The 21144-nt window shown below is 40.2% G+C and overlaps 1 protein-coding gene across 1 annotated transcript; it reads right to left on the bottom strand.

Moving 5' to 3' along the window:
* Window positions 1-15568: 15568 nt before the first annotated feature.
* Window positions 15569-16705, bottom strand: LOC138514515 (uncharacterized protein F54H12.2-like). Its single transcript, XM_069629987.1, has one exon. The coding sequence runs from the start codon at window positions 16703-16705 to the stop codon at window positions 15569-15571; it is 1137 nt and encodes a 378-aa protein (XP_069486088.1).
* Between the last annotated feature and the right edge of the window lie 4439 nt (window positions 16706-21144).

Below are 21144 nucleotides of genomic sequence, written 5' to 3'. Positions count from 1 at the left end.
TATACAATGTGCATAATATAAACATATAACATAATATGTACAGGAAATATGCAGTAGGAAGATAGAGAGTATATAATTATGTGCATAGTACGTCTGTAGGACAGTAGTTATGTTAGTGTAGGGCGGGACTATCGGTCATTTTCTTTGATCCAGTGGATACAGTTAGATCTGAAGAGAGCGTAGGATTGGGTAGATCTCAGGCCGGGCGGGAGGGAGTTCCAAAGCTGGGCAGCTTTGACCGGGAAGCTGTTTCCTCCGGCCGTACTTAGTTTAAATGGGGGTATCACTAACTGGTTGGAGTATGCTTCTCTGGTGGGTCTAGTGGAGATTTTTCTGTTGAATTTAGCAGCTAGGTATTTGGGTGCTAGATGGTTGATACTTTTGAAAGTTAGAGAAGCTGTCTTGAGTTTGATTTTGTCCGCTGTGGAGAGCCAGTTGGATTGTCTTCTAGCCTCTGAAATATGCTCCCTTCTTGGAATTCCTAAGGCAGCTCTAAGAGCATTGTTCTGTAGTGTTTGGATCTTTTGCAACGTATGTTTATTGGCCCCTAAGTATAGTGCGTTGCAATAGTCCAATTTCGACAGCACTAATGCTCGAGCAAGGGTTAGGCAGTTGGCAGTGGATAGTTACAAAAGGCTGGGGCAAAGGTATCCTTACAGAAAGCACAATGATATGATATAATATAATATGATATAGCATTTATAACGCGCCTATACACAAGTGTTTCAAGGCACGACGAGGCAAGGGGGGGGAACAAAGGGAGGACAGACGACGATCCTACTAGGCCAGGTTTCATTCAGATCGCGCAAGTGCATGGGAAGGGAGGAAAAAAAAAGTGCAGGGTGGGAGGGAGAGGGGAAAGTGAGGTACATGGGAAAGTGGAATAAATAAGATAAATAAACAAATAAAACAGCCAGCTAGTAGCAAGTGAAAGATGGTGTAAAAGGAAAGTGAACCTCTTAGGTCATGAGGTGACCGAGAATGGGTTAAACCTGCTAAATAAGAAAGTGGAGGCGATACATAAATCAAAAGATCCTACCAATCTGAAAGGGTTAAAATGTTTATATAGGATGACTTGTTATAACAGGAAATGTATTGAGAATTATGCAGAGATTGCACAACCTTTAACGAGATTACTAAAACAGGGTGTACCCTGGAAATGGGAAAAGGAACAATGTGAAGCAGTGGCCAGGCTAAAAGAATGTCGCATGAAGGCGCCAAGTCTGGCATATCCCATAAAGAACCAAGATTTTTTGAAGCGGTAGGATTCACTGATTAATGCATGTCAGCAGTGTTATATCAAAAGCATTATGTGAGTAACAAAACTATTGCATATGCCAGCAAGGCCTCGTCACTGGTTGAAACTAAGTGATTGTAAAAAAGCACTGCTAACCACTATCTGGGCGTTACAACATTTCCATCCTATAACTCAAGGGGAAAGAGTAATTATTGAAACAAATCACCAGCCCATGCAGTGTCTGCAAAGTAAGAGGTTCAAATCAGGGAATTCGGCCCAGTCAAGAATGACTTCCTGGACATTGGCCCTTCAGGGATTTCCTGTGGAAGTAATATATGGACAAAATAAGAAGGTCCCGGTTGCCCAAGGGCTAGCAGATTTGCATGATTGTGCAGCGGAATGTGCATCTGATGCCACAGCAATAGAATCAAGTTTGAATTAATTTGGACAATCCCCACAAAAAGCGTTCAATGAAGAGATATGTAGGGATTTACCAACTGTGTATGTAGATGATTGTGCATACCATGAGGAAAATGACACAGAAAAAAGTGGCATGAATAGGAATATCTGGTTTAAATGTGACAAAATCCCAAGAGTAAGCATGAGGATTGAGCCTAGAAGTAGTCAGCTGGCAGAATTGGCTGCTATTTACAAAGCAGTCGCTACCGCAGTAGAAAACAAACTCAAATGGATAGTGTTAGTGGCTGATTCTAATTATGAACGAAATAGTTTTGTAGAATATTTACCTGGCTGGAAGGTTAAAGGTATGCTCGCCTAAAACAAAAAAAACACTTTGAAAAAAAACACTTAAACATGGCAAGATGATTCAAGCCATAGTCAAAAGTGTGTCAAAAAATGATTTCAGAATACATTGGAGAAAAATCTGAGGCCATTTGTAGACGCCGGGTGAGGACAAAGAGCGGAATGACAAGGCAGATCAGTTATGCAAAATTGGAGCTGTAATGGGAGAGTTGCTTCCTATTGAACCCTGTTTGGTGAGATACAGGTAGATGTGATAACACGCTCCAAAACTCCAAAAACAGTTGGCAGCATGTGGGGCAATGGAGTTTTGACACTCCAGATCAGAACCTGGTCAAAACGCAAAAGGAAGGTCTGATTTTAGGCATGTTGCATAATCATCTGTTGGATGCAGAGCAATATCCTCTGACTGAAGAAGATTGCAAAGGGAAAGAGAAGTTGAGGGTGTTGCTAAAAAACAAAAAGAGAATTAGGTTACAAGATGGACTGATGATTAGAGAATCTGTGACAGGCCAAATACAGTGGGCAGTGCCTTTGTCATGCTCATGATGCCATAGCTGCAGGACACAGGTGTACACAGAAAACATTGGCAATTTTAAAAGATTATGCTCATTGGCCACACATGTCGCAAGATGCTGAACTATACACCACAGGGTGTCTAGTATGTGCACAATTTCAACCTGCTTCACCTACTCATAGAGCACCATTAATGAAAAGGGGTTTAACCTTCCCATGGTCTGATTTGCAAATTGACTATGTCGGGCCTGTAAAAAGATCTGTAATGGAAATCGGTATATGTTAACGGTTACTTGTTTAATGTCCAAATGAGTGGAGTGCATTCCAGCCCCGTATTGCAGTGTGCAAACGGCAGCCACATTACTTGTGAATCACATTTTGTCAAGATGGGGTCTACCTCAAAGGATAGAGTCAGACCGGGGAAATCATTTCACTAGTGCATTGATGATAAAGATATGGCAGATCTTGGGTGTGAAAAGAAAACTACAAATTTCTTACCGGCCTTCCTCTTCTGGGGGATTGGAACACTGTAACAGGTCAATAGTGGATATGTTAAAGAAATTTGTGGCTGAAGCAGGTTCTAGCTGGGACTTCGGCTTTCGTTGGTGTTAAAGGCCATTAGGTCGACACCTGCTAAATCAACAAATCTCAGCCCTCATGAAATATTGACAGGAAGAAAAATGGTGTACAACCTTTGCTTTCCAAGACCAATGAACAAACCTCTGTAAATGCCTCCACATTTCACGAATATGTGAAAGAGTAGAGGAAGCACTTACAGCATGCATTTGCATTTGTGCAGCGGAATTGGAAAAGGCCGCTGATGGGGCAAAAACATATTATGATAGGAAGACATCTGCAAAAGAGTACACGGTAGGACATTAGATGTACACGTTTAACTTTGGAAAGGGAAGACATGCATTTCTTGCAGCTTGGCAAGTGCCATATAAAATTACATACAAGATCTTGAGGATAGTGTATAGGATTGCTAAAAAGGAGGTTGAGATGACAGTTGAGCAGTTTGTCCATGTTAACCAAATCAAACCTTTCCACCAGAAACATGAGGTGAAGAGGCTTGAGCAAGTTGAGGCTAGTCAAACAAATAATAATAATGAGTGCAAAATGGAAGGTTGCCATAGCCAGTGAGTAGATGTAAATATTACTAGTACAGGGTAAGTGCCAATTGTTTTTGTATAGAAGTAGAATGTGTGGGGGGGTTGTATTTTTGAAATTGTTTAGGTTGCATGGCATGTTATGTCTCTGATTTGAATAATAATTTTAATAGGTTTGATTTCAGGTCTTCCAGCATGGCACATAATGCCTATAGTTTGCGCTAAATAATAATGCAAGACAGTAGTGGAGTAACCCCCCTTTCATCAAACTCAAAATGGGGCGTGGTTTGCATAATGTGACAGGTGGCCACGCCCCCTTTACCCGGAAGTCCCGCCCTAACCGGATGTCCCGCCCTTTGGGGTGTCCATGGTAACGCAGGTCCCTCCTTACCGGATGTCCTGTGCTGTAGTGACGTCATGTGTTGTGTTGAGGGGCGTGGTGGTGTAGGAAAGGGCGTTTCTGGGGGGTGATGTCGTGGGTGAGGTAATATTTTGGGGGCTAGGCGTGGTCTAGCAGGTGTGGTGACATCACGGGCGTGTCCCTGAAGTTTTTTCTAAGGCCTAACCTAACAGTGACGTCATGGCTTGTGTTTAGGGCGTGGTGGTGTAGATAAGGGCGTTTCCTGGTGGTGATGTCGTGGATGAGGTAATATTTTGGGGGCTATGCGTGTCCCAGCAGGGATGGTGACATCACAGGCGTGTTCCTGAAGTTTTTTCTAAGGCCTAACCTAACAGTGACGTCATGGCTTGTGTTTAGGGCGTGGTGGTGTAGGAAAGGGTGTTTCCCGGTGGTGATGTCGTGCATGAGGTAATATTTTGGGGGCTAGGCGTGGTCCAGCAGGGATGATGACATCCCTCTGGGGTCAAGGTCCAGGGTTTTGAAGAGATGATGTAGGTATGAAGTTGTGATGTCAGGGGGGCAGGCCGGGGGGCGTTGTGGGGGTGATGTAGTTGTGGGTCCTCCCCTAGGGGTGGAGTATGGTGTATATATACAGAAGGAGCTCTGGAGAGAGGTAGACGGCGCTCTTTGGCTGTGTGTTTGGGTGTGTGTGGCTGTGTGTTTGGGTGTGTGTGGCTGTGTGTGGCTGTGTGTGGCTGTGTGTGGCTGTGTGTTTGGGTGTGTGTGGCTGTGTGTGGCTGTGTGTGGCTGTGTGTGGCTGTGTGTTTGGCTGTGTGTGTGTGGCTGTGTGTGTGTGGCTGTGTGTGTGTGGCTGTGTGTGTGTGGCTGTGTGTGTGTGGGTGTGTGTGTCTGTGTGGCTGTGGCTGTGGCTGTGTCTGTGTCTGTGTGTCTGTGTGTGGCTGTGTGTCTGTGTCTGTGTGTGGCTGTGTGTGTGGCTGTCTGGGTGTGTCTGTCTGTGTCTGTGTGTGGCTGTGTGTGTCTGTGTGTGTGTGTGTGTGTGTGTGTGTGTGTGTGTGTGTGTGTGTGTGTGTGTGTGTGTGTGTGTGTGTGTGTGTGTGTGTGTGTGTGTGTGTGTGTGTGTGTGTGTTTAGAAAATAAGAAAAGATTAACAGTTATAAATGTTGAGCTGTGTTGTGGTAAAATGTGGTGCAGAAAAAAAAAGCTTTGGTTTTTTATGGATGAATCATCCAGGCAATGTAGAGTTAAGTGGAGTCTTTAAAGAAGCTTTGTGACGTTGAGGGAACGATCAATATTTCGGTAGCACTCTGATGTGTAGCATTGGCTCATGTTTGTAAAACAAGTCTTACTTTCGTTTTGTATGGAGCATGGAGTTTTAAGCAGTGTCATTGTATGTATTTGTAGAGTGTACGTGTACCATTTGGAAGGCCACGTCCGCAGATCTAAGAGGTTAGGGTCCTGTCTCTGACGATATACGTTTGTATGTAAATTGATATAAAGTGGGCTGACTAGCTAAACATTAAACAATCTAGGTTATAAATATACCGGTAACAGGAAAGCAGTCTTTTCATTTACACTTTTGCGCCTGAAGTCATGGAGTTTGGAAACGAAGTAAGTGCATTTTGTTTTTTTTTATCTTTAAAAAATGATTCAAGGTGTATAATTATTGATTCCTTTTATTTAGAGATTCGAAGCACCGTCCTTTTACGATGAATTTGACTGCCAAAAAATATTAGACAAGGGTATGTGTATTTTGTTTTATAAGTGTAGAATTAATGTTATACTTGGAAAAAGGTTAAATTGTTTGAAAAAGAGTCCTGTGAGTAAAACAAAAGGCAATGTAAACGTAGGAGGTTCTGCAAAACCAAAAGAATTGTATTTAGGGTTTGTGTATGAGGCTAATAAAGCTATACTGTGTGTTTTATTTATAATAGATACGACTAAAGATGAGAACATAGGCGCTTTACAAGGTAATCTGGATGCTTAAAACCTGTTTGTTGTTTGCCGCTTTGTAAAGGATATATGTGTAGGTAATCTCTAATATTGATTAGTTAGACACGCGGTGGAGAGCAAAGGACTTTGAGTTTTTGAAAGGTTTCAGGCAGTCATTGTTTTAGACTTGTGAATTTGAGAGTTTTAAATGTAGGGTGGACAGACAATTATTTGAGCCTATTCAAATAAAATATATTTTTAATCTAGAAATGAATGAAAAAAAAAGAAAACAGCGGCCACATACTATTTTAGATAAAATAAAGATGTTTCAGATGCTTATGGGATCCGTGCAATGTAAAAAAAAAAAAGAAGCTGTATTTGACTAGTCAATCTATAATATTGATTTTTTCTTTGACCAGGACACCGTGGATAAATATTGAACAGCAGTGTATAAATGAACATGGCCATCGTAACTTTTTAAAATGAATTATTTGGGTTGCAAGTTAATGGCTTTTATGAAAAATGTGTTTAGTTTAAAGCTGTAATAGAAACATGAAGTTTTAAAGTGGAGGGTGCAACCTTTAAACGGTATTTTGAGTTTGTATTTGGTTATGGTGCGTTTGTTACACTGTGTAAAGACACGAGGCGGCTTATGTATTTAGACACGTGTGTTTTGTAAATTATATTTTAGAGTGTTTTTTATTTGAACACCTGAAGTCTTAGGATATTAGGGTTCAAGGTGTAATCACATATGAATTAAAAATGTATGCTTTTGTATTAACATTATAGTAGACCGTGTCTATGGGAAAAAGGCTTCCCAAAAGAGGAAGCATGTAAATGTTGCTAATTCTAAACTTGTGAAAGACACACCGGCGTGTACGAAAGGTAATCCAATTAATTTTAATTTTATAGTGGTGTGTGTGTTTGGCTGCAGTATGTAAGGATTAATGTTATAATGTTTTTATGTAGATTTACAATTGTTGGGAAAAGCAGAACATGTTGCGGGTCAGCCGAAAAGAAAGCGCTTAGAGGTGGATACGCATGGTACGTGATTTATGTTTGCTTAGCAGCTTTAAGGCTTATGATAGTTTATTTTTTTATTTTTTATGGGTTTTGTATGCTTTAGAAGGAAACAATTATTAGGATTTATGAGCTTCTTTGGTTATAAGGAATCACACTTATGTTTTAGTTTTGTAAACATGTATCTGATTATGTTATGGTCAATTTTTTTAGGGTCTAGTGTTGTGAATAAGTCTAAAGGATTAGCACATGGTACCTCTGGATGGCAGGCCGCCGATCGTGTGAAAAAAACAGGCCAGAACTTAGAGCATTTTAAGGGGATTTTGAAAAGGACCTATTCAGGGGACAGCACGCAAGGTATGTTATTTATGCTTGCTAGCTTTATAGATTAAAGGTTTATAAAGGTATCTAGGGGATATATTATTATAGGTGTTTTTGTGATTTTATTGTTTTAAAAGGAAGCATGTATGAGGTTATAGGATGGTGTATGTTTATAAGGAACAGGCTTTTGCTTCGAGTTTGTAATTTTCTTTTAATTATGTTTATTTTTAGGGTCTAGTGTTGCGCTTACGCCCTTTGCGGTCCCACCAACGACTCGTGTGAAGAAAACAGGTCAGCCCTACACAGAACACTTTAGCACAACACGGGAGGAGGTTATCAGGAGTGTTTGAGGCTCCAAAAATGTTTAAAGAACTCTAAACTAAGTTTGAAAAAAGATGTACGGTTTACAGGGATTCAACCTGTTTTAAATATGACTAACTCTGAAGCTGTGGAAGATCAAAGTATTCAGGTAACTCCGGCTGATCCCCCTCAGGCCCGGTCTGTTAGATGTGATAAAAAAAACAAGGTCTCGTGTAAAGGTTATACCACCTATAGACCCATCATCTAATAGATCGCAGCTGGAGAGTATAGGTTGTGGCGATATTACCCCGTCTAATGTGCTTTCATCTTTAAAGGTAGTAGCCCCTTTAGACCCAATACAGGCCGTCGTTAGGGCACAGTCTCCTGATTATGGATACTGTACACCGCCCCATACCTATTCCCCCACAATCCCCAGCAGTGAGAGGTATGTTGATATTCCCCAAAATTTAGAACCAGCGTTGGAGGTACCAGGTGTACCAATAGCCCCTGATTCTGAAAATGTTATAATAATTATAGACTCCCCTATAAAAGAACCTCTTGGAGATTTTCCTGCTTTAGACCCAATACAGGATACCATTAGGCAACAGTCTCTGGATTGTGGAGATTATTCAATACCCCATACGTGTTTACCTACAAGCCCCAACAGTGAACAGTGTGCTGATATTTTCCAGAATTTCAAACAGGTCCCTTTGGTACCAGATATACCAACAGCCCGTGCTTCTGAACCTGTTATAATAATTATAGACTCACCTGTAAAAGAGCCTATTGTAAATCCACCTATAAAAGAGTCTGTTGTAAATCCCCCTATAAAAGAGCCTATTATAGTTAACTCAGACTCCCACATAAAATTAGCTTGTGAAGAATTTGTATATGCCTCAGTTATTTGTAGGTTAAATGACCCCCCTAAGCCGTTAGATCTTTCAAGCACAGGGCCAAATGGTGTGAACAAACGGGTGTGTGCAGTGAACAATTTTCACAAGCTTGATAATAAACCGTTGTCTCCCCGACATACCTTTAAACATGTTAACACACCAGCCGCCCGGGTGACGGTTCCCTGTTATAAAAGGGGTGACACTGCTAAGCGATTATTTGAGGTAGATGTATTAAATAGTAAAAAAGGAAAACATCTACCAGGGATACAGAAGAAAGTAAACTTAGGCTGCCAGAGGTATAGATTAAAGCAAAAGGGTACTAAAAAAGCTTTAATTGATACACGTCGAGGTGTTTGTAAGGCCAAACACCTTTCGTTCAAGATGAAATCTAAAACCAATGTACTGGCCCAAGACTATAAAAAACAGTCTTTAAAAAATAAAGCTAGGGCTGTTCCAAATCTGTTGACAATCCCTACAACAGCATTAAGGACTGGGTTAGGTCCTGGGAAGTCCACAAATGGTATAGATGTAATGACACCCCCTAGCACCATAGGGTATGGTTTGGAAGATGTGCATACACCCCCTAGGCCTGTAGACACACCACATTTACCTGTAAAAGGTACAAAGGCCTTGCGTTTAAAATGGCTTTGCTCGAGGAGACAGAGGAAAATGTTTTTGAAACGCTTAAAAAAAGCAAAAGCTATCATTACCCGCCGTGCAAAGAAAGATTTAGAGCTTCACTCTCCAGATACACCTGACACGTTTGATACAGAAACTGTTTATTTTACAGAGTTTGGGAACTTACCATCATGATATACCAAAATATAAAAGTGTTGAATACTATGAAGTTTTTCGTTTTATGAATCTAGATAGGATAACCTCAACAGGTCACGCACTATTACTGATAACAGAATCGGTTGAGAGGCTTGTTTCCCACATTTTGGAATCTGCTGGTCCTAAAGACTTTGTCTAGATCCGTTTAGACAGTTCTACTTTAAATAGACCTCTTTTTACCAGACGAACCCACCAACAGGTGTTTGATGTTTTAGAGTTTTTAGAAAATATTGGCCGTTTGCTACAAAGTAAGGCTGAGCTTCTTGTAACGAAACCCTTAAGAATTATAACTGTGATTGTTAGATCTAGAGAGGGTGGCGTGTACAGGCCTTTAAAGAAAACACTCTACAGTATGATTGTGGCTAAGAAGAAGCATTGGCTTTTGGATTTTAACTATGGGGACTTAAATATAGGTATGGCTGCCAGTATCATAGGTCTGCTGGAGCCTAGAACTGTTACTGACGGTTACATACAAAGAAAGGCTTTAGAGGTCCACCAGACTCTGGGTATACCCCCTGACGTCATGGTTGGTTTTAATGAAGTGTGCCTATTTGAAGATTACTTTGGGGTGCCGATCAAAATTTTGTATAATGAAGACCGGATTTGGAAATATTTTCCCCAGGGTGACACATAATAAAAAGACTGTCTACCTTTTACATCATGAGAAACACTATTACGGCATTTTAAACCTACAAGGTTTTCTAGGGGTAAAGAATTTATGTCCTTTTTGTTGTCATATATACAACAATCGAATGGCTCACAAATGTAGATTACATTGTCACATGTGTCAAAGAGATGGGTGTCTTGTGTTGGCCGAATCAAATTTTAAATGTCCCAAATGTAAAACTTTTGCCCTGTCTGAACAATGCCTTAAAAAACACATTGAGAAAGCAGCGCAGGGTTTAGCCCAATGTTATTTGAAAACGGACTGTGTTTCATGCGGTCGCTTTATAAATGCTAATCATGAATGCCGTGGTAAAATTTGCCCTAGATGTAAAATTGAAGTTGTTTCATTGGAGGACCATTTGTGTTACATGCCAGTTCCAAAAGATGTGGCTAAAACTGAGGATTACATTGTGTTTGATATAGAGTGTATGCAAGAGACAGGCATACACGTCCCAAACTATGTTTATGCCAAACATTTGACGGGTGATAAGACGTGGTCCTTTTATGGTATAGACTGCATTAAGCGTTTTATTACTAATTTCTTGGATGAAAAATTTAGGGGGTATAGCTTTCTGGCACACAACAGTCAGGGGTATGATTCCTTCTTTTTTGATACATGAAATGATTAAAGAACGAGTAGCAGTCAAACTGGTAATGCATGGTGCAAAGCTAAAACTTTTAGAGGTAATACCCTTTAAAATTCGGTTTATTGACAGCTTAAATTTTTTGCCTATGAAGTTAAGTAAGTTGCCTAAAGCTTTTGGATTTCCAGGGTCGAAAGGTTATTTTCCGCATTTTTTTAATACCCAGCAGAATCAAAACTATGTGGGTCCTATTCCTCCTGTGGAGTGCTATGGTTCAGAATTTATGATGTATGAAGAAAAGGAGGCATTTCTAAAATGGTACTCAGAGGCCCGTAAAGATGTTTTTGATTTTAAGAGGGAGCTAAAAAGGTATTGTCGCGAAGATGTTAATATTTTGAGAACAGCATGTAACATTTTTAGAAACGGTATCATTGAGCTAACCCAAAAGGAGCACATTTTGAAACCCAATACTCCTGAGGAGTTAAAATATGTGACGTATGTTGATCCATTCACTTTTATCACGCTAGCTAGCATGTGTATGCATATATATAAACAACTGTTTCTTGAGCCTGAAACAATAGCCCTAGTGCAAATCGACTTGTATCATGGAAAACAAAAACGTTTTTCTACCCCTTCTATGCAGTGGTTGATGTACTTGTGCCATCAAGATGGTATACCTATACAACATGCCCTGCGTGGAGGGGAAAAAAAGATTGGTCCCTATTTTTTAGATGGGGAGGAATTGGCCTACGAATTTAATGGTTGTTTTTTTTTTCAGGGGTGCCCCCGATGCTTTAAGGAGAATGACTATAACACCATGATGGGTTGTACTAATGACCATTTACATAGAAGAACACTTTTAAAAAAGAATTTTCTTGAAAACAAGGGTTTGCGCGTTATTACACTTTGGGAACATGAATGGACAGATATGCTAAAAAATGATGAGGGGCTAAACATTTTTTTGAAACAAACAAATCTACCAGAACCCTTAGAACCCTGTGATGCTCTCTTTGGGGGAAGGACTAATGCTGTTAAACTTTACCACGCGATAGCTCCTGGTGAAAAGATTCATTACTTTGACTACACCAGTCTCTACCCCTTTGTTAACAATTCAAAACCATACCCGCTAGGACACCCCAAAATTATCTATGATTAAATGTCAGGTGTACCCCCCTAAAAACTTTATTTCCCAGTGCTCCCTCAAAGAGTTTCTGGAAAACTAATGTTCCCACTTTGTATGACTTGTGCCACTACAAAACAAACTGAGAAATGCACACACAGTGACGAGGAACGCTCTATTACTGGTACCTGGTGTACTGTTGAGATACAAGTGGCCTTACAGAAAGGATACCGGCTGGGTAGGATTTATGAAATATGGCACTTTGGGAAAGCTACAGTAGAGCTGTTCACAAAATACATTTGTCTTTTTCTTCGAGACAAACAGGAAGCGTCGGGTTACCCCGAAAGTTGCAAGGATGATGAATCCCGACAGCGGTATATAGACGAGTATTACAAACACCAAGGGATACGGTTAAGACTCGAGTTTATTGAAAACAATCCCTCTACACTTCAGTTAGCTAAACTGTGTTTAAATTCCTTATGGGGTAAATTTGCGCAAAGAACCAACCTTCGAAACACAACTATTATAACAGACCCCGAAGAGTTGACCGCTTATCTTTTTGACCTGGGCTATGACATTTTAAGCTTACAGTTTATAGATGAGGAAACAGTGTGTCTTTGCTGGAAGTATGCCAAAGAGTTCCCAACGTGCTCCAACAACATAAACATTTTTATTGCATGTTTTACAACAGCCCACGCCCGTTTGCAGCTTTATAAAGTCATGGATGCCCTCCAAGACCGTTGTTTGTACCACGATACTGACTCTGTTATTTTTGTTAGCTCACCCGGTGACGAGGACCTGCCCCTGGGTGATTATCTAGGTAATTTAACAAGCAAACTAGCTCCGGGAGAGCACATTGTAGAATTCGTTTCTGCAGGTCCCAAAACCTATTCCTATAGGACATCCAACCGTGTTGTCTGTATGAAAGTAAAGGGTATCACTTTAAATGTTAGCAAAAGTATAAAAATTAATTTTGACAGTTTAAAGGAGCTGGTGCAAGAATACTCTTTAAACAACATAACCAAAAATATCACAGTTCATCAACCTTCAATAGTGCGTAAAAAGAAACAATGGGAGATTAGCAGTGAAACGCTGCAAAAAACCTTGAGGGTAGTATTTGATAAGGGTGTGCTTACTGCTAATTACAAAACATTACCCTATGGTTATTGAAAAGGGAACAACGTATACAATGGATACTCGGTTACAACACCCTTTTTCATGCGTGTTAGCGGGACCTTCTAGCTGTGGTAAAAGCTATTTTATTAAGCAGCTATTAGAAAACGCACCCTCTGTTATGAATACCATTCCTGAAAATGTTATCTGGTTTTTTTCTTGCTGGCAGCCCTTGTATAATGAATTGGCATCTAAAATACCACATCTGAAGTTTGTGGAGGGCTTACCAAATTCTTTGAATGACGACCGCTTGCTACCACCAAATCTTGTTAATATGATTATTGTAGATGATCTTATGATGGAAGGAGGGCATAGCTCGGAAATCGAGAAAGCTTTTACACAATACTCACATCACAGGAACCTTAGCATTTGCTACATTGTTCAAAATGTATTCTACCGCGGAAAGGGCAACCGCTCCATAACATTAAACGCCAGCTATTTAGTGTTGTTTAAAAACCCTAGAGATAAACATCAACTAACCTTCCTAGCGAGACAGATGTACCCGGGTAATACCCGTTTTTTTATGGAGGCTTTTGAAGACGCTACCTTAAAACCTTACGGTTACCTCTTGGTGGATCTAAAAACAAACACTTTAGAAGACTACAGATTGAAGACCGGTGTTTTCCCTCCTGATATACCCGTGGTTTACATACAAAAGACGTCTAGAAAACCACAGTGAAAAACAATCTTTCCTCATTAGCGACGACGACCAGCGACCATGACGGCCCGTATACGTAGGAATTTTGCTCTTCTTAAAATGCTAGTAACAGCTCTACCCCAACAACGGAAGGCCATTTTGTGCTCAGCCTCTAATGATCTAGTATCGGCTATAGCAGAGATTGCCTTCAACACTATAAAAGTTAACGTTCCGTTATCCACCCAGCAACTAGGTGTTTTAAAAAAGAAAAAAACCCTCCTTAAAAAGCTGAGTAACAAGAGGTCGTCTATAAAAACCAAAAGAAAGCTTCTAAAACAATCTGGGGGTTTTATAGGGGAACTCCTAGGTTTGGCATTGCCTCTAATTACTAGGCTTTTAGGGGGTGGTTAATGGAGCATGCCCAAAAGATGTATTTGGTTGACAAACGTCAGTTGGAGGGTATAAGTACCCCGAAGCGGGAAGAAGCAGATATCCGAAAATCAGCCACTTTAAGGCTTGACTCTGAAATGCAAGAGGTTTTAAAGCGGCATGATTTATCAGACTATGATAAAGTGGGGCTCTATTCAACTTTTCTACAAAAATACAACATACTTTAGACAGGTTGAAAATGAGAAAAATAAACTGATGTTGTACATGCCCCCTGCTGAAGACCCTGCAATTAGCTCTAAGCCCTCCCTTTCAACCTCTGCCCCGGATCCTATCGTAATGGAGGTTTTGGATACTATTAACCCCCGTTATCGGAAAAATGCAGAACCTTTGATGAACAAAATGGGAAGTGAAAAAAACGTGGCAACATGGAACAACAAGGGAGAATTTATCTATAAAGGAACAGTTGTTAAAGGATCAAATGTTCACGATTTAGTTCGCAGCATTACCAACCCTCAGGCTTTTGGAAGACACACAAAACCTCGAGGTTGGGACCTGTTTATGCAAGCAGCTGCCGATGTGAACCTGCCCGCAACTTTAATTGGAAATATGGGACATCGCGAACTGTTGGAAAATTTAAAAGACTCTGAGATCAAACCTTTAACAGCAGCTATTGAATCATCTGAAATGTCAATAAAAAAAAAGAAAAAAAATTAAAGCCAGTAAACGAGCCTCTTGGTTTAACGTGTAACCCATTTTTTTTTTCTTTAACAAAATCTTTAACCGTTGTAAAATATGTATATACATGTATATCTTTTTTTTTTTTTTTTTTACTATAACTTTTCCAGTCTGCAAAAAAAAACTTAAAAAATAATAAGTTCATTGCAATAAAAATATTATTCATACTTTCAAAGGCGTTATGTCTAATGATTTTGATCATGTCTAACATGTTTATAACATATTAAATAAATGAAAAAATAAGACAAAAAAGACTGTTTCAATTAAAAAAGAAAATGTGTTTATTTATATGTGTACACAATTTAAGGTTTAGTAAAAAGAGTACATTTTTGCCAATGATCAAAAATATTTACAGGGAATCTCCGAAAGCTGTTCTTATTCACAAAAGCAGCAACCATGACATCATTTTGTCGGAGGTCCAGTGAATAAGTCTGCATAACCCTTATCAGCGAGTGTTTCTCAGACATGTTAGATACAAAGTAACAGGAGTGCTGGCCACATGTGATGTCCTCAGGATGTTGCACAGGTGTTTTATTATAATGTATAACGGGTGCTATATCCTTCACATAGTCCAGGATAGCGCCTCTGTATATGGGGTGGCTGGGAAACACCCCAGGCTGTCAAAGACTGTTATCGTATCCTTAATTATAAACATACCTATCCAATGGGTGCCTTCCTGATCTTGGGGATCGGTGTTCGCCACAAGACTAATGGGTCGCTCATCACTTATGTCTCTTGGAAGGTTATCACATGAATACACACCCTTGAATGTTTTCTTAGCGCGTTTGTCTTTACTTAGAAAATGCTTGATCTGGTAAGTATCCATTACATGTCGTACAGGACTTGTCGTTGATTGTGGAGTTCCATAACCGTAGAGCCATAATAATTAGATTCACCGTGTTGGGTAAATTTGCAGCAAAGCGTACCTGCGTAGATTCCCATTTCTAATAAGATTATAATGGCCGGTTGATGTATTATCAGGTCTCAAATCAAAAGCTTAGAGAGAGTATAACCCCCATCATAATCGTCCCGGGGTATCACAAAACCTTTATCATGCAGATGTTTACCGCTGATGGAGACAAGTCCCAAATACTCCCTAATTGTATTTTTTTGTTGAAAACTGGGACTGTAGGCTTTAGACGGTATAACAACCCCGTCTTTAAAAAGAGCGGCGTAGTTGATGTTGTAATGTTTAAAATTAAAAGGGTTGCTGGTGTAAGCCCCAGAAAAAGCTGTGTTGTCCACAAAACCAATGATGATTATTTTTGGTAACTGTCCAAGGAATAAGTTATCTTGACTGGCGACACGGCTACCCGCTGGATCACTGAAAATTTTCAAAGATGTCCGCTCCACCGGATATTTTAAGTTTGATACTTGTAGAGCATCAGCATGAGCTAATCTGACCGTGGGTGACACATTCACCCTTTTAATAAATAAACTAGCTGATACTATAATCAGCTTGTAGGCTTCAGCATCATCGCTGTTGAGGCAAAAAGCATCTTTACTTCTAGAAAGTTTAATTTTCAAATCAACGCCATTTACTATTAGTTTCTCCTGGAAAAATAGATCGGAGTGTAGACGGCCTAGTAAATCAAAATTTCTGCTCCCTCTGGCATGTGTAGCTCTTTTTATAAAACCTGCATTAGCCCCATCTAGAGCATAATCCTCCATATGGCCTGCTGTGTCCTTATAGAAAAGCACCGCTGTAAACTGAGTATCCAAAGCGTCATTGCTGTAGTTCAAAATGCTTTCTATATAGGCCCTGTACGCATACATGTTGTCGCTCTGTGTAATCAGCCGGTCGCCTAGAGTAATATCCACTTGATTAAAGAGGGTAGCCACAGGGTAAGCAATCGTAGCAACTTTAGCCGTTGCGGGGATAGCTGATCCATCAGCTTTTGTTATTTTACAAGTGAGGTAAAGTAACGTGTCATTTAAAACCAGATACATCTCTGTTGAGCCTGATATATAATACTCTACAGGCGCTAGCGGAGATAGTGCAGCAAGGGGAGCCACTTCCATGAAAAAGCTGTTTTCAATGCTAGTTTGTGTCGGGGGTACAGCAAACAGATCGAGTTCAGATTTCACACATTCCCCCGACGCACAATGGATAAACGCCATCTTTTAGAAAATATTAATGCCGGGCTGTTTTTTTTTTTCTTGACCGATCTGTTCTTGCGAGTTCTTTTTCTCTTCTGAGCCGTTTTCGTTGCTGATCCTAGTTTTTTATGCATTCCTGGAGGGCCCCATCTGTGCAGTGATTTCCTTTTTCGTTTGTTTGTGTTGTTTGTCACATAAACCAGCCCAGAACCCTCTTGCGGTGGTTGGTTAAAACGATTTGCGATGGATGTTGTAGCCGTAGACACCACATCTTTAGCAATATTTGTGGCTGCTGTTTTCACATGTGGTTTGGCTAATTCAAACCCCTTTCGTAGAAACAGCATAGCCCTTCGAAAGAGGCTTCTAAAAATACTTCCGAAACCCGCACCATACATAACGGGTGCCCCTTGAAAGTAAGGTTGATTGCCATAACCAGCTTGTCGGCGGTAATAATCCCTATAAACGTACGGCTCCCCATAGTTTTTCATAAATACCATGTTTTTTTAATAGTCTTTTTCTCGCCTAGGACGGAGGTGTAGTTTCACTAGGACCTTCCCGTATTTAAATGACACCAACTCCCCCTGATCATCCCTTATCTGTATATTGATGGTGTCAAAATGACTCTTAGAAACCGGTATATAATCAGGTTTAATATATTGTATATTAACAATGCCATTATTTTCACCTTTCACCTGGGCTGTTCTCATTAGCGGGGCGTACGAGTCACCGACCCTTTGATATTCTACTATATCACTGTAGATCATAAGACTGTAAAATCCCCCATCAATATCAGCACGTGTTTTGTCCAAATCTTTAGTACTTTTTACATGTTGAACGGTTCCCAAAACACGAAAGTTTCCCAGTACATATAAACTCGGTGGTAAGATCCGTCGATTTTAGAAATACTTTTCTCTGAACCTTATCCAGAAACAATTGTATATCAGAATAGCGTTCAATGTTTGCGAGACTTTTATTGATAGCCTCATACAAAACTTGTATACTGCTGTAAAATCCATGAGGAAAACCGGCGTGTAACAGTTCGATAGGACCTTCACGTTTGATGGTAAATTTGGTCTCTCTTCTAGACACAGTGTCCCAGGTATGGGGGTATTGTATCTCCAATAGACCCGCTTCCCACAATCCTTGTAAATCAACGGGTTTAGCCATTTTAACACAATAATTTGATATTTCATTGTTTGGGAATGTATCGTGAGAAGCGTTACTGGGTAAGGTGATATAAAATCCACTGCTTTCCATCTTCTCAGGGACCGCCTTTGCTTTGTAGATCCTTTAGAGATGAAGCGCTAACCCAACTGTTAAATTTCTCAGGCCACCCTGTCCATTTTACCAGACTTTGTTTTTTATTTCCTTTACCTTTACTCTGAAGAATTTTCTCAACCCTATAAAAGCGTTGGGGCTCATTGGTGACCTTCTGTAACTCTTTGGTATAAAAATTACCGCTCACACCATCACCATCAGAATCAACCAGCTGATAGATGTAAACCCCCTCTTTCACAGTTACTTTGGTCACTATAAATATTTCATCCGTAAATGATTGCTGATACCCCTTTGTAAAGACACCTTTAAGCTTAGAAACTCGGACATGGTCCCCCACGTGAAAGGATGGTTTCTTGACCTTCTTCTTTACTATGTCAGCGTACAAGTTTTTCCAAACAGTTAGAGAATTTTCAGACGTTACAGAATTTGGAGTCATTTTTATAGAGCGATGATAGCTATGGTTGTACGCCTCTATGAAACGTTGTAATACGTCCACATAACGATGTGTATTCTTTGCTGTAAAATATCGCCAAATCTTAGATTTTAAGGTTCTATTAAAGCGCTCAACAACAGCCGCCTTAACTTCGTTATACGTTACAAAATGATACAGTTATGTTGTTTTAAAAGATTTTGGAAGGGTCTATTTAAAAACTCCTTACCAGCATCCGTTTGTAATTTTACAGGCACCCAGCCTTTGCTAAAAACATGTTTAAAAGCTGCCGTCACTCTTGATCCAGTCTTATCCTTCAAAACTTCGGCAAAGGCGTATTTTGATAAAATATCAATAACCGTCAAGATGTACTGCGCCTCGTCGTTCTGCTTCCCATAGGTCCGCATATCCACAATATCACCCTGCCATTGTTCGTCTATTTGGGAAACCACTGTTCTTCTTCTGTTAAAACGTTTTCTAGCATTTTTATGAAGACTATATGCCTCTTCACCAGATAACCATTCCTTAACAGCTCCGCGTGAGATAGGTTTCTTGTCATGTTGTAATTTTTTATAAAGAGCATCAACACCCCCATAACTGCCAACACCGCTTTCATCATAATAGCTTTCATGCATGCTTCAATAAGAGATGTTCACCGTTGAAACACTTCAAAAAATAAACAAAGGCATAAAGGGTGAAAGATGATTTTATTACAACTCTTATACATATAGCGTCTGGCACAACGTGACCCTTTTTGATATTTTTTCTGCAGCCTTATAAATAGCATTATACAAAACTCCCCGTTCCCCCCGCATATAACTCTGTATACATAAAACACTTGAGGCATTTAAAAGTTCATACAATTCGCGGTCCTGTAAAACGTATCCTTTAATGCTAAAGTAATGTTCATACAATTGCTCCAACAGCTGATGTAACACCTCTCTAGGGTGTAAATATAAAGAACCCACATCATATTTGTACAAATGCCAGTATTCATCCAATACCGGGAGCCATGTGTTGGTACATATGTTACCTATACACATCAAACTTTTACAAATTGGCTCTGGTCGGGGGGTAGGTATCTGTAGATATTTCAGGGTATCTGGGGCAATTTCCGATATCCGCTCTTTCAGCATATCGTATAACAGTTTTTCCACACATACACGGCCCGGTTTCAGTTTACCATCCACACGCCTTGCTGGCCCTTCAGAAATCTTATCCTAGAATCAAATATACACATATAAGAAACAAAACTCTGTTTATTTCTCCTCTCTCTTTAAAACAGTCTACGGCGTGCTACACAAGGCTTCAGGGCATTCCCAAAAGTGTATAGGTCACAAAAATCTTTGTCCTTTAAACGGGCTACCCTGTTTCTAAAACGCACAGGACCAGCCATGTGTAAAGATCTCAATTTTTTCTCGGGATTGCGACAATGGTATATTTCTATCCATGTTTTAGATAGAACACTCTCCATACTAGCATGTACATGCATGCCCATGCCTTTATATACAGCTTTAAGCAGCTGAAAAACTTTATATGAATTCAACAGAAAACATATCCGACGTATTGCTCTAGCGTGATAATTCAGAAGTAAACAGTCATGAGCATCCTGTTGCGGGTCATCACTTTTATGTCCATAACACCAGCGGTAATAATCACGCTTCAAACACACTTTCACTACACAGGCCGCAAAAGCCTGAACAGTTGAGGTTTCCAAAAAAGTCATAGCTTCCTCTTCTTCTTCATCAGAACTTTCAAAGCGCTTTAAACAAACACACTTCTTACACATATTGCGGGCTTGTGTTGCTGGACTTTCGATCATTTTTGAACAGCACACACAGTAAAAATTGACGGTATTAAATGAAGACCGCTGACTTTCAGTACCGTCAACTTTATCTGCCGTTTTCTGCAATTCAAAAAAGAAAGAAATGTAACTATTCAATACATATATATATATATATATTTTTATTTTTTTTAACATAGTCCACACACACACACACACACACACACACACACACCTTTTCCTACATACCAATTTACACAGAACAGGTCCCTCCGCCTCCATAGCAACAGCTGCATCCATAGACAAACCGGCCTCCACAGCATCTGCTGTCTCCATAAACAGCCTATCTTCATCAGCGCTTGTTTCCAACTCCGGGGTCATGGCTACCTCTGGAAACAGCTCGTCCAAAACCCCCAGATCCGCATACAAAGGCTCTTCAGAAGTCTTCATAGATTCGTCCATAGCCTTCAGATCGGCCTCTGTATAGTCTGCATCCATTATACCAGCCTCTACACCATCAGCATCTTTAAATGGATAAGAATCAGGAGGTGTCATATCACCCAGATTCATTAAAAAAATGCCCTGGCTCAACTCATCCTCATACGCTATTCCACTATAAGTGGGACCTTGCGATTCCTCATCAGCTACAGGAATTATTGTTGTCGGACTTCTAAGACTATCAGCCTTTTCAGCGGTGTTGCTGACGTCTTCCCCTCCTGTATTCTTAGAGTAGTAGCTGTAACGCTTCATGATTCAGGGGTATTCTAAGCGTTATGCAAATAGTACAGTCAGACTCCAAGAGCGCCGTCTACCTCTCTCCAGAGCTCCTTCTGTATATATACACCATACTCCACCCCTAGGGGAGGACCCACAACTACATCACCCCCACAACGCCCCCCGGCCTGCCCCCCTGACATCACAACTTCATACCTACATCATCTCATCAAAACCCTGGACCTTGACCCCAGA

Source organism: Ambystoma mexicanum, chromosome 12, assembly GCF_040938575.1.
Source record: "Ambystoma mexicanum isolate Mex_15411 chromosome 12, UKY_AmexF1_1, whole genome shotgun sequence".
Taxonomy (NCBI): Eukaryota; Metazoa; Chordata; class Amphibia; order Caudata; family Ambystomatidae; genus Ambystoma; species Ambystoma mexicanum.
This window is presented reverse-complemented; position numbering and strand designations above follow the sequence as displayed.